At 45.1% G+C, this 13,663-nt stretch overlaps 1 protein-coding gene across 2 annotated transcripts in view; it reads left to right on the top strand.

Moving 5' to 3' along the window:
- Positions 1–1,146: 1,146 nt before the first annotated feature.
- Positions 1,147–13,663, top strand: part of LOC144508949 (borealin-like) — a 32,631-nt gene continuing 20,114 nt past the window's right edge. The window contains exons 1-4 of one of the 2 annotated variants that reach the window (XM_078237165.1): positions 1,172–1,205; positions 4,958–5,047; positions 7,768–7,873; positions 10,324–10,452. In XM_078237165.1, the coding sequence (XP_078093291.1) occupies positions 7,774–7,873; positions 10,324–10,452 (229 nt within the window). In that variant the 5' untranslated portion in view covers positions 1,172–1,205; positions 4,958–5,047; positions 7,768–7,773. Of the gene's footprint in view, positions 1,206–4,957; positions 5,048–7,767; positions 7,874–10,323; positions 10,453–13,663 lie in introns of both variants that reach the window. The other variant, XM_078237164.1, reaches the window with a different exon arrangement.

Genomic DNA, 13,663 nt, shown 5'->3' with positions numbered 1-13,663 from the left:
GACGTGCCGGATCATCGACACAGATGCCATCATCTCACATGAGAACACCATCCACCAGGTACACGGTACATACTCTTGCAACTCGGCCAACGTTGTCTACCTGATATGTTGCAGGAAAGGATGTCCCGAGGCATGGTACATTGGGGAGACCATGCAGACGCTATGACAACGGATGAATGAATACCGCTCGATAATCACCAGGCAAGAGTGTTTCCTTCCTGTTGGGGAACATGTCAGTGGTCACGGGCATTCGGCCTCTGATCTTCGGGTAAGCGTTCTTCAAGGCGGCCTTCATGACACATGACAGCACAGAGTCGCTGAGCAGAAACTGATAGCTAAGTTCTACACACATGAGGACGGCCTAAACCGGGATCTTGGGTTCAAGTCACACTATCTGTAACCCCCACAACTTGCCTGGACTTGCAAAATCTCACTAACTGTCCTGTCTGGAGACAATACACATCTCTTTAATCTGTGCTTAACCCTCTCTCCACTCACATTGTCTGTACCTTTGATTACCTGTAAAGACTCGCATTCCAACCATTATTTTGTAAATTGAGTTTGTGTCTTTATATGCCCTGTTTGTGAACAGAACTCCCACTTACCTGACGAAGGAGCAGCGCTCCGAAAGCTTGTGTGGCTTTTGCTACCAAATAAACCTGTTGGACTTTAACCTGGTGGTGTGAGACTTCTTACTGTGTTTACCCCAGTCCAACCCGGCATCTCCACATCACGACTGCTGAGTTTATCCAGCATTTTCTGATTTTTATTTCAGATTTCCAGCTTTTATTGGGGAATTTCTGAGATGGGGGGGGGGTCCAGTCAACCAAGCTGTGATTGGCCGCTCACTGAGACACCCAGCACCTGATTGGCCTCCCTCTGGGACAGCTGGCACCTGATTGGTTGGCTACTGAAGCCACCGGACCCTGATTGGCCAGCGATTGAGGTCGGTGAGTTGTGATAGGATAGACTGTCAGGCGGCGGGGGCAGTGATTGGCTGTGCACTGAGGCAGCCGGCACCTGATTGGCCGCCCCGCTGAGGCGGCGAGGCCGTGATTGGCCGTCCGCCACATAAGCCGGGTAGTGATTGGCTGCCGCTCGGGCTGCCGAGAGGTGATTGGCCGCCGATCGGTGCTGTCTGTGATTGGTTGGATTTGAAATTTGAACGGTTGTGGCGCGCGGCAGCTGGAGGAGAAGCGGAGTCGGTAAGTAACCGGGGACAGGGGGAGGGGGACAGGGGCTCAGTGCGGATGATGCTGTGTCCCGGCCTGGGTTATGGGCCTCCCATGCCCTGAAGCAACTTGTGGATCTCCGGGAGCCGGCCAGAGGCTGTGCCGCCACCACAGATCCTCAGTCCCATCAACAGCAATCAGTGAGGTTAAGAGGGGCAGCTGACCCATCATGACCAACTGATAGAGAATAGAAAGCCCCAGCACGGGAGGAGGCCATTGGCACTTGGGGTTAAGGATCTGGATGAAACTTGGGCAAGATATTTCTCAGGGTGGACAGGCAGGCTATGCTTGCAGATTGTCCTGCATTGATCCTGGCCTTTCTCCACTACTGATCTCCTTAAACACCCAGACCCTCATTTCTGAGCTGGATTAGATGGCATGGTGGTTTAAAATTTATTTATTAGTGTCACAAGTAGGCTTACATTAACACTGCAATGAAGTTATGCCACACTCCGGACCCTATTTGGGTACACTGAGGGAGAATTTAGCATAGCCAGTGTAAGTAACCAGTGTGTCTTTTGGACTGTGGGAGAAACCGCAGCACCTGGAGGAAACTCACGCAGACACGGGGAGAATGTGCAAACTCCACGCGGACAGTGACCAAAGCTGGGAATCGAACCCGGCACCCTGGCGATACACCCGGTGCGGGGAGGGGAGGGATGGCGACCTCCTCGTGATCCTGGGCCTGGTGAAACGTGCCATTTACCGGTCCAGGCAGCGGGCGATCGAGGGGGCCGTCCATCCTGATTGTCTTCCCCTCTACCACGGCTACGTTCGCGGCCGGGTGTCCCTGGAGAGGGAGCATGCGGTGTCCACGGGCACGGTTGACGCCTTCTGCGCCCACTGGGCACCGCAGGGGTTGGGGTGCGTTATCGACCCTAATAATCACATTTTAATTTGATGTTTTTAAGTTTCCTTTGTACTTTGATTTCTGTTCGGGCTGTTCCCCCTCCTTTTGGGGAGCTGCCCCTTTTACTTTGTCCTGACTTAATCTGAGTTTGTTTATTTGGTTTGACCTAAAAAGAGGGCACCAGTGCTAACCACAGTGCAGGTTAGCACTGTTGCCTTTTAGTGCCAGGGACCCTGTTTTGATTCTGGCCTTGGGCGACTGTGGAGTTTGCACGTTCTCCCCTTGTCTTGAGTGGGTTTCCTCCGAGTGCTCCGGTTTCCTCCCATGGTACAAAGATGCGTGGGTTAGGTAAATTAGCTGTGCTAAATATGCAGGGTTATGGGGATAGGGTGGGTCCAGGTAAGATGCTCTTTTAGTGAGTCAGTGTAGACTTGATGGGCCAAATGGCCTCCTGCACAGTAGAGATTTTGTGAAAATCATAGAAACCCTGCAGGGCAGAAAGAGACCATTCAGCCCATCGAGTCTGCACCGACAACAATCCCACCCAGGCCCTATCCCCGTATCCCTACATATTTTTACCCACTAATCCCTCTAACCCTCATATTTACCCGCTAATCTACGCATCCCGGGACACTAAGGGGCCATTGAGTTTGGCCAATCAACCTAACCCGCACATCTTTGGACTGTGGGAGGAAACCGGAGCACCCGGAGGAAACCCACGCAGAGACAGTGACCCGAGCCGGGAATCAAACCCAGGTCCCTGGAGCTGTGAAGCAGCAGTGCTAACCACTATGCTACCGTGCCGCCCCATCTGTTCAGCTGTCCTTTTTCTCTGGCCAAGGTTCTCCTAGGCCTCTCTCTGTATTTTCAACTCTCTTTTCTCTAAGACTCTCTTTTAAAACATACCACTTTCATAGAATCAGACAGTGCAGAAGGGGGCCATCTGGCCCATCGAATCTGCACCGACCACAATCCCACCCAGGCCATATTCCCATAAACCCATGCACTTACTCTAGCTAGTCCCCCTGACACTAAGGGGTAATTTATCATGGCCAATCCACCTAACCCGCACACTTTTGGACTGTGGGAGGAAACCGGAGCACCTGGAGGAAATCCAAGCAGACACAGGGAGAATGTGCAAAACTCCACACAAAGTGACCCAAGCTGGGAATCAAACCTGGGTCCCTTGCGCTATGAGGCAGTACTGCTAATCACTGTGCTACCCACAAAAATTATACTCAACATGGTAAGGGGGCAATGAGATTTGAACTCTCAGCCCCGAGTTTACAAGGCTAGTGCTCTAACCCCTGAACTATGGAGCTTCCTTTTTCTAAGTTCTTCGTGTCCTGTCTTGCTTTTTCCGTTGACATCGCTGCCCATTCTTGTGAAGTGCTCTCAATGTTTTCCTGCGTTGAAGGCACCACATAAGTGAACTTGTTTGTGTAGAAATTATTTCTTTGTGCAGAGACCCTTGAGCAAAACTGATGGCTGACATCTTCTGTGGCAATGTGACCTGTGGTGGCAGTGTGCTGGGGTTCCTGTTTGTTCGGTGTTTACACTCAGCCTTCACACAATCCTTTTCTTTTACCTAAAGCTGTGCTAACAATAGTTTGTCTGCCTCTCTCCTGGTTTCTGATTTAATCCCTCTGACCCAGGAGTGACTCCCTTCTGTTTTCCTATCCAGGTAGATATGCTCTTTGGTGTCCTGCTTCACTCCTTTGTACTATACTTTATTTGTCATTTTTCCCCCTCTGCATAATCCCTACGCTTACTAATCATGGGGAAGGGTGCTAATGTATGCTAATCCGGCTCTGCACTTGCATGAGCCTGTATGATGGAGTCTTCAATTTAAGAAAAAGTGCCCCACATTTAGGTATATTCTGGCAGAAAAAGTTAATGCTGGGCCAAAGGAAAGCTTGGAAGAGGTGATCGTTAGAATTCGTACAGTGCAGAAAGAGACTACTTGGCCCATCGAGTCTGCACCAACTCTGACAGAGCATCCCACCCAGACCCACATATTTACCCTGCCAACACCCCAACCTATGCAATTTAGCATAGCCAATCCACCTAATCAGCACACTTTTGGACTGTGGGAGGAAACCGGAGTGCCCGAAGGAAACCCACAGAGACACCGGGAGAAAGTGCAAACTTCATACATCCAGGGCCAAGGCCAAAATTGAACCTGGGTCCTTGGTGCTGTGAGGCAGCAGTGCGAACCACTCTATGACTCTATTTTTAAAATCCTCTATGACTCTATTTTTAAAAAGCATTTAGACAGTTACATGGATAAGATGGGTATAGAGGGATATGGGCCAAATGTGGGCAATTGAGACTAGCTTAGGGGCTTAAAAAAAAAGGGCGGCACGGACAAGTTGGGGCGAAGAGCCTGTTTCTATGCTGTAATCCTCTATGACTCTGCAGCATGGTGGCACAGTGGTTAGCACTGCTGCCTCACAGTGCCAGGGTCCAAGGTTCGATTCCCGGCTTTGGGTCACTGTCTGCAGAGTCTGGACGTTCTCCCAATGTCTGCGCGGGTTTCCTCCAGTTTCCTTCCACAATCCATTTAGAGAATTGGCCATGCTAAATTCTCCCTCAGTCATCCCGAACAGGTGCCGGATTGTGGCGATTAGGGGATTTTCACAGTGACTTCATTGCAGTGTTAATGTAAGCCTACTTGTGACACTAATAAATAAACTTTAAACCCTACCGCCTAAATCCTCTCTTTCCTCTCCTAATCACTCCACACTGAAGAAACCCAAGCATTTTAAACTCCACCACTGTCTTCCAAATGTTTATTCAGTATGTTAACCAGACAATATTAGCTAGATTGATTTTAAGCTTGAAAGACATCAATAAGGTTTGAATATGCTTTCAGCTCCAGCATTATATAGCACTTAAGCTTCTTGAATAAATGGGCTCTGGATACCTAAGAAAAGACAAACAAGCTGTTATTTTCCATTGAGAGGTAAGCATGGCTTTGATTCAGTGCTGCACAGGATTCCTGTCTGAGGCTAGACTGGCAGGGTACTAGCAGTTTGTCAAAGGGCAGGGTTTTGGCAACGGGGTCCAACAAAGAAACAACTTGAACTGCAGTAACCTCTGGACATAAGAATGTCATCTGTCACGTGTCCCAATATTGGGAGCTTTTCATTGGCCCCTTTCCTTAAGAGCTGGGGAAGTAACTTGAATGGGTTGATGCTTGTCACATCATGAGCATAATTTTCTATGCCACGGTGGCACAATGGTTAGCACTGCTGCCTCACAACGCCAAGGACCTGGGTTCGATTCGCAGTTTAGTCACCTTCTATGTGGAATTTGCACGTTCTCCCTGTGTCTGTGTGGGTTTTCTCCGGGTGCTCCAGTTTCCTCCCAGTCCGAAAGACATGCTGATTAGGTGCATTGACCCGAACGGTGCTGGAATGTGGCGACTAGGGAAATTTCACAGAAGCTTCATTGCAGTGTTAATGTAAGCCTTACTTGTGACTAATAAATTTACTTCTAACTTCCTAAAAATGAGCTAGATGGTAGTGAAATAGCAAAATGAAGCCACAACAGCACTGATACCACCCCTGCCCTGATATTTCTTGCTTCTGGTTCTTGGTATTCATTTGCTGTAGGGGACTAACTGACCCTGACCATGTTCCAAATAAAGTGTTAGCAATTCCATAGCATCTGTATGCATAAAGATGATGTTATACTACAGGCTGACAAACTATTTTATTGATTTTGTTTCAAGTATCATAACTCTGCTTGATCACACTTCTTTGGGCAAGCTATGAAGCAGTTGTCTGCTTCATATTAAATGAATGTTTTAATTTACAGTATATGGAAGGCATTTTGAGGTGGTCTTTCTAAGGTGGTTAGATTAGTTTCAAATGACTGTCAGGAGCCTCGGATGCCTTCTGTCCACATTTTGCAGCATTGTCACGTATGAATGGGCCTGGGCTGCTGAGTACCCTGGCCTCTTGCTTACATGGCTTAAGTGAAAACCTACAATATGGGCTAAAGTCTTTGTTACAACCAATGGGCTCAGAAAGCGGAATGATGATTTGGGGGTCAGAATGCCCTGGATAATCAAAAATGCACAGGGTCTGAATCTTATTGTAAACCACATTCCACCCTTTATAATCAAGCATGGCAATGCCTATCTCAAAGTCCTCAATGGTCCCAAACATCTTTAGACATGGGAACTGCCTGTCCTATGCAGAATGGATTGCTGATTGGTCATCCTATTTTGCCACTTTCACTCAAAGTGCAGAATGGATGCTTAAGGCCTTAAGTTGTAAGGCCTGTTCCAATTTGAGTTAATGGATAAGCAAGAAGATGACACTCCCAATCTACACCAGGGAAAGCTGAAATAAGGTAGAACCTGGAAGGGTAGTTGGGACAGGAGCGCTCACCTATGGTCGTCTGTTTTTGGCAGTGATGGTATTGCAATTGTGTCCTCTTCCCAACTAGATCTACCTTGGTACAGCAGGAAGAGGTTATACTCAAGGTAAGTGTGCATGCTGGGACAGAGTGCTGGCTAACGTCACAGCAGCAATTCATGCTGCCTGGTGTTGCATACAGCACTTGAGGTCTGGGCTCAATAAAATACATCCACAGTTGGATCAGCCGTGCAGAAAAGTCATGGGGCTCTTAGAAGGTAACTCTATTGACTCAACTCGATGGGATCCCCTTCCAAAGCTCCTGGAACATAGTGGGACTAACGCCAATAAATCTGTTGAAGGACATAGTCACTAACACAAAAGGACAATCGCTGATACAGCCACTAACCAAATTCTTGCCTTTTGTGAAAAATCAGCATCACCAGAAATGGCTGGAGGACACTTCAATTATTGTCAATCTCCAGTGCATCTGCTGACATAGTTTGGTCTCAAGTGTCTAACTCAACTACAAAACAGTCAACTCCCTGTTGATAGGTGAAGAAATTGGGACTGGCTTGCAAAACTGGTGTAGAGTGGGCAACAATACTACTGTCATCTCCAAACAGCGGATCATACATGTTTATGATAGTCAGTTTTGTTTTGGCATGGAGGCAACTAAAGTTAGAGCTTTTCATCTAGATGGTATTTCATATCCCAGATCTTTGATGAGGTGAATAGCCTCTGTCAAGTATATTGTAAATAGTATGTGGGCAGAAGGTTGAAAGTCAAATTCACATTGGAGTTGACTGTTTTGTAGTTGAGTTAGACACTTGAGACCAAACTATGTCAGCAGATGCACTGGAGATTGACAATAATTGAAGTGTCCTCCAGCCATTTCTGGTGATGCTGATTTTTCACAAAAGGCAAGAATTTGGTTAGTGGCTGTATCAGCAATTGTCCTTTTGTGTTCGTGACTATGTCCTTCAACAGATTTATTGGCCCAGTTAGGCTCAAGTTGGACTTGCTTTAATAGTCCAGAAAGGACAAAACTTGTATAGCCCCAATTTCCAAAAACATCAAAGGGATTGAAACTGGACCATATAAAGTTAGTGAACTGTGGTAACTGTTAATCCAGCATAGTGTTGCTGATCTTTCAAAACACCAGCTTAAAATAGATTACATCCTCTATCTGAATTCTAAAAGGAGGGAAAAGTAAACCTAAACACTATTCTTGGTCCAAGTATTTTTTATTTGGCAACAATGTGAAAACAATTACTGCTTATCTTGTATTACAAAATGTCCAATTCCTCTGTTTCAGGAAACCATGCCTTCCAAGCGGAAAGCAACCGGTCGCAAAAAGAATGCACTGGAATTAAAGAAGTACGAAAAGCTTCAAGCTTTCCTGAATGATTTTGACATTGAAGGTAATGAGCTCAATTGACTGTTTGACAAAGAAAGCTGTGCAGACAGTATTTTTCAGTTTTCCCTGATTCTGTGTTTTGTTTAAATGAGCTAATCCTGTGTCCTCTCTTGTGAAGGTGACTTTTCTTGTCTGCCAGTCCATATTTAACTTTATCCTATCTTCCTGTTTCCTTTTGCTTATCAAAGGAAATAATGCCAATGTGAATTTGACTTTCAACCTTCTGCCCACATACTATTTACAATATACTTGACAGAGGCTATTCACCTCATCAAAGATCTGGGATATGAAATACCATCTAGATGGAAAGCTCTAACTTTAGTTGCCTCCATGCCAAAACAAAACTGACTATCATAAACATGTATGATCCGCTGTTTGCAGATGACAGTAGTATTGTTGCCCACTCTACACCAGATTTGCAAGCCAGTCCCAATTTCTTCAATTTTGCATCCAAGGAACTCTGTCATTCATGAACATTGACAAAACAAAACACCTCTCACCTGATGAGCCAAATATTCCACTTCCTATTTATGTTGAAGGGGGCACTGGAAAATGTTGAACACTTCCCATATTTCGACAGCCACCTATCAACAGGCACTATTGACGAGGAGATCCAACACTAGCTCAGTCTTCTACACACTGCGGCCACAACTGTTTGACGACAAAGCAAGCCACTAAAAATCCTAGCATACAGAGCAGTTGTTGTCACCACACCTCTGTGCTACAGTGTGACCTGGACTGTGTATCAGCATAAGAGCACTGGAGAAATTCCACCAGTAATGCCCTGCCGCGTCCTCGGGATTCAATGGGAGGGCCATCAGATATATGCTAGTGTCTTTCTAGATGGCAGCTCCACAAGCATTCCGGCAAAACTCTTGTGAGACCAACTTTGATGGACAGGACACTGTCATTATAGCCAGAAAGCATCTTCTCTGCCAAGTTCTGTTTTCTCAACTCTGTCATGGCCAGCGTTCCAAGGGAGGACAGAGAAGTTATTTAAATGTTCCTTGTGAAACGTGATAGCGTTTTGTGCAAACTCCCTCTGGCCATTAATGTCAATAATTTAAATGGCAGCAACTTGTCCAGCAAGCGCATCCTATGACATGGTGGCTCAGTGGTTAGCACTGATGCCTCACAGTGCCAGGGTCCTGGGTTCAATTCCAGCCTTAGGTGACTGTCTGTGTGGAGTTTGCCCATTCTCCCTGTGTCAGCATAGGTTTCCTCTGGATGCTCCGGTTTCCTCCCACAGTCCAAAGATGTGCAGGTTAGGTGGATTGGCCATGCTAAAGCCCCTTAGTGTCAGGGGGATTAGCCGGAATTAGCCAGGTAAATACGTGGGGTTATGGGATTAGGGCCTGTGTGGGATTGTTGTCAGTGCAGGCTCGGTGCGGGTTGAATGGCCTCTTTCTACACTTTAGGGATTCTGTGATTCTATATGAAGAGAGACTGGATCGACTGGGCTTGTACTCACTGGAATTTGGAAGAATGAGAGGGGATCTCATAGAAACATAAAATCCTGATGGAACTGGACAGGCGAGATGCGGGAAGAATGTTCCCGATGTTGGGGAAGTGCAGAACTAGGGGTCACAGCCTAAGAATAAGGGGTAAGCCATTCCAGACTGAGGTGAGGAAGAACTTCTTCATTCAGTTGTGAACCTGTGGAATTCACTACCACAGAAAGTTGTTGGGGCCAGTTCATTAGATATGTTCAAGAGGGAGCTGGAAGTTGCCCTTGCGGCTAAAGGGATCAAGGGGTATGGAAAGAAAGCTTGAGTGGGATACTGAAAGTGCATGATCAACCGTGATCATATTGAATGATGGTGCAAGCTCGAAGGGCTAAATGGTCCACTGCTGCACCTACTTTCTATGTTTATACTTCAAGCCCAAACGCGTCAATAATGAGGCAGAGAAGGAAAGGAAAGGACACAAATCCTGCACACAGGATCCCACAGACTCTTGAGGTATCTGGCTCCATGTGCGCAAAGATATGTGCATTGAGGATCTGTCTCTTCAGCCACATGAAGACCCATAGCTGAAATTCATGACCCTGAGGAGACTTTATCCTGGAATTGATGGCCAGATGATGATGAATTTGACTTGCAGGTTGCTGGTGAAAGGTAAATGACCTGAAATATTAACGTTGTTTCTCCAGAGATGCTCCCGGATAGTGTTTCCAACATTTTCTATTTTTTGATTTGTGTGGTTATTTAATTTTAATACATTTTGTAGTCAGTCTCTGAGCAATATTTTTGGCTTCTGTTTCCCATCATCCCTATCTCTCTGAACAAGTTCTCATTGGTATAGTTAGACCTTTATTTTGCGTTTGGGTGACACTGCTACTCCTTTTGTTCCAGTAATCACCTCACCTTGAGCACTAAATTCTGCACGAAGATGAACAGTCACTAATTGCACTTGATGTTTGCTGGTCTGAGCTGTGATTTTTCTTTTGTGTAGTTCAACGGCGGACGAAAGAGATGGAAAAAGCGATGAGCGATCTTCTCCTCACAGTCGATACATATTACAGCCGTGCAATTATGAAACTTCCACTGGCTGTTAGACAGATGGCATTCCAGGATTACCTTGGTACAGCATTGCTTTCCCTGAATCTACTGTGCAGAGTTGATGGGGCATTTACACAAATCACTGTTACATTTTTCAAGTTCTTTTTGAGGGCCTGAACCAATAGCACATTAAGCCTGAGGGACTTGTATTAGGTATTGTTATTTGAAATGTTCATTATATGTACAGTAAACTATATAAGCGTATTATTCCAAGATTAGTTGTGCCCTCTGCAGTTTTTCTCCTCTTTTTTGAGTCCAGAGATTTTGCTTAATTTGACAGCAATGCCAGTAGGATGTGACTTTACATCATTTTCTGTTCATTAGGTTCCCATGTTCACTATCCTTTCATAGAATCCCTGCAGTGCAAAAGGAGGCCATTCGGCCTATCGAGCGTGCACCAACAACAATCCTACCCAGGCCCTATCCCCATATCCCCAAGTATTTCCCCTGATAATCCCCTGACACTAAGGGACAATTTAGCATGGCCAATCCACCTAACCCGCACATCTTTGGATTGTAGGAAGAAAACCCGAGCACCCGGAGGAACCCCACGCAGACGTGGGGAGAACGTGCAAACTCCATACAGACAGTCGCCCAAGACCAGAATTGAATCCGGGTCTCTGGTGCTGTTAGGCAGCAGTGCTAACCATTGTGGCATCATGCCACCCTTTTCTATTGAGAATAGCCATGATGAGGCGATGCCGGCGTTGGATTGGGGTGGACACAGTAAGAAGTCTCACGACACCAGGTTAAAGTGCAACAGGTTTACTTGGAATCACGAGCTTTTGGAGCCCTGCTTCACTCATCTGATGAACGAGCAGCACTCCGAAAGCTCATGATTCCAAATAAACCTGTTGGACTTTAACCTGGTGTTGTGAGCCTTCTTATTTTCCTATTGAGGAAGGGATACACTGATCTTGGGATCTGCTATATTGGCTACGTTAGCTGCTCTATGACCAGATAGATCCCAGCAAAACTGGGGGAGGCTCCTGCCTTTGCAGACCCCTCTCCAAGAATCTCCTCCCTCTGGGTGCAGCAGCTGCTAATGTTTGATGTACTAGGGGTGCTAGAAAGGAAGCTGTTAGCAGCACTTGATGTGCTGGTCAGGTAGAATTGGCAACTTTGGCTGGAGGCTAAAGAATTAGAAATGTATCAAAGAAACCAAGCTGACATCAAGAAATTGTGGGGATGCATTGGAACAGCAAACAGTACTGACATGAAACGTATAAGCGAGGCAGAACTAAAATCCACCTTGGATGAACTGGAAAAAGGCATGTGCCAAACTGATAGCACTTCCCTAGGAAATTTGAAGGACTTTGCAGGGACCTGATCCACTTTGCTGTCTAGACTGTTACTTTTATTTCATTAAAACATTAGATGTTCTAAAAAACAGCCAGGCAATAAATGTTCCTTCATCAGAAGACCCAGAACTCCTCAAAAATATCAATAATTGGAAACCAATAACAACAGGTCCAACATTGTTCCATTTCTTGACCCGAATAATTATAATTGGCGTCATCTGCTTAAGTGCCCCAAGGCAGAAGGGTTTCATGGTGATGTGACACCAAGTTGTGACAAGGACATTATGAATGAAACTAGAAGCAATTGAGTCATTAACCTGATTTTAAAAAACCATGTTCCAATGCTACTATTGAAAAAGATAGAAAAAAGGAAATAGTCAAAAAAGGCCACCCACTTTCCCCATACTTCACTTAACTATGGACCCATTACTCCAGTCACTAAAATTATGTCTCGAGTGTATGGATCAAAAACAATGGCACCTCCAAGAATGCCACACCAAGTATGTGCATTATTAAGTGATTCCTGTGTTGGGTAATTTTTTTAAAAGTCTTTGAGTCATTCTTCAAAAAGTGTTTAAATCAATATAAAAAGACTGTTGGGTTCCAATTTGTCAATGAAGAATCAGACTCTTTTGCAATCACGGAAATAATGGACCTCCGATAACAAATATATGAAATACATAACCCTGGAAGAATAGAATAATCTCTGAGCGAGTATTGAGTCAGGTACACCATCTTAAATAAGTTGATGTCAAAACCTACACGATACCAGAATCTCAGGATACCTCTGAGAATTAAATGATACCTAGTGTTCAGTTGTACGCCTGTTGATCATGTACACAGTGCTTGATTGGTTTGACTTGGGTGTGGACTCAGAGAAATGTAAACAAAACTGTAGGAAGAGCTGGAAACTAGAGCTGGTGGATTGAGTAGATGTTTTAAAACATTATGAATAAAACTTATTATACACAGAAACTAGTGGCAACTCTGAGAGAACAGGTATCACAATATTGACCAAACAGCAGAACAATGACAGGGAAATTATACATGTACCCAATGATATCTCCAGCTGTTCGAGAAGCAGAGATGGCAGATTAACCATACCCAAGTTGGAAGTCCCAATAACAGCAGATATAATTAGGATATTTGAAGCCTTGAGATCATTTGACTTCTCCATTGTAATAGCATCTTTCATTGTGGGACATCATAAAACTAAAAAGATCTAAAAGCCTTCAGGTGAAGAAGCACAAAGAATGATAGAAGGACACTGAGAAGCAGTGATAGAGAAACAAAAGAGCCAAAACAAGACATGGGCTGGGAGGGAGGGGGGGTGGATTGCAAAATATTTAAATTGGGGGAAAGACGGAGGCAAAAGTGGACAAAATTAAATGAACAGTCAGAATTGAAAATGGGCAAATCTCCAATACCAAGGACTGCCCTATTATTGCAAAAACAAAACTGCAAGCAATTGGGTTGGTTTAATTTCCAAAATGAAACAACAAACTTTGCAAATGCTCTAATCCAATCTATACACCACCAGATACACAGTATCATTTAGAATGTGTAGGTCAATAAAACCACTATTTTGGCAATTAAATTTTGCCCCACGTACTAGGGAATTGTCTTGCAGTTAAGAAAGCAAACTTGAAGAAGCACAGTAGGATTCTCAAAAGACTAAAAGACAAAATCAGTATGTTTGGCTGGAAAGCTTTCATCAAGTCTGAGACAGCCAGATTTTTAATCAGCAAGGGAACAGAGGATCATGGGGATAAGGAAAATGGAGATGAGGATTATTCTCTCAGATCAGCCACGGTCTCACTGAAGGGCAGAGAAGACTTGATGGGTCGAATGGCCTACCTTGCTCCTCTATCTTGTAAATTAAGCAGGAACTCATCGCCATGCGACAAAGTATGAATGCCAGACATCATAATC

This window comes from Mustelus asterias, chromosome 21 (assembly GCF_964213995.1).
Source record: "Mustelus asterias chromosome 21, sMusAst1.hap1.1, whole genome shotgun sequence".
NCBI classification, from domain to species: Eukaryota; Metazoa; Chordata; class Chondrichthyes; order Carcharhiniformes; family Triakidae; genus Mustelus; species Mustelus asterias.
The sequence above is the reverse complement of the archived record's forward strand: the minus strand, read 5'-3'. Positions and strand labels throughout refer to the sequence as shown.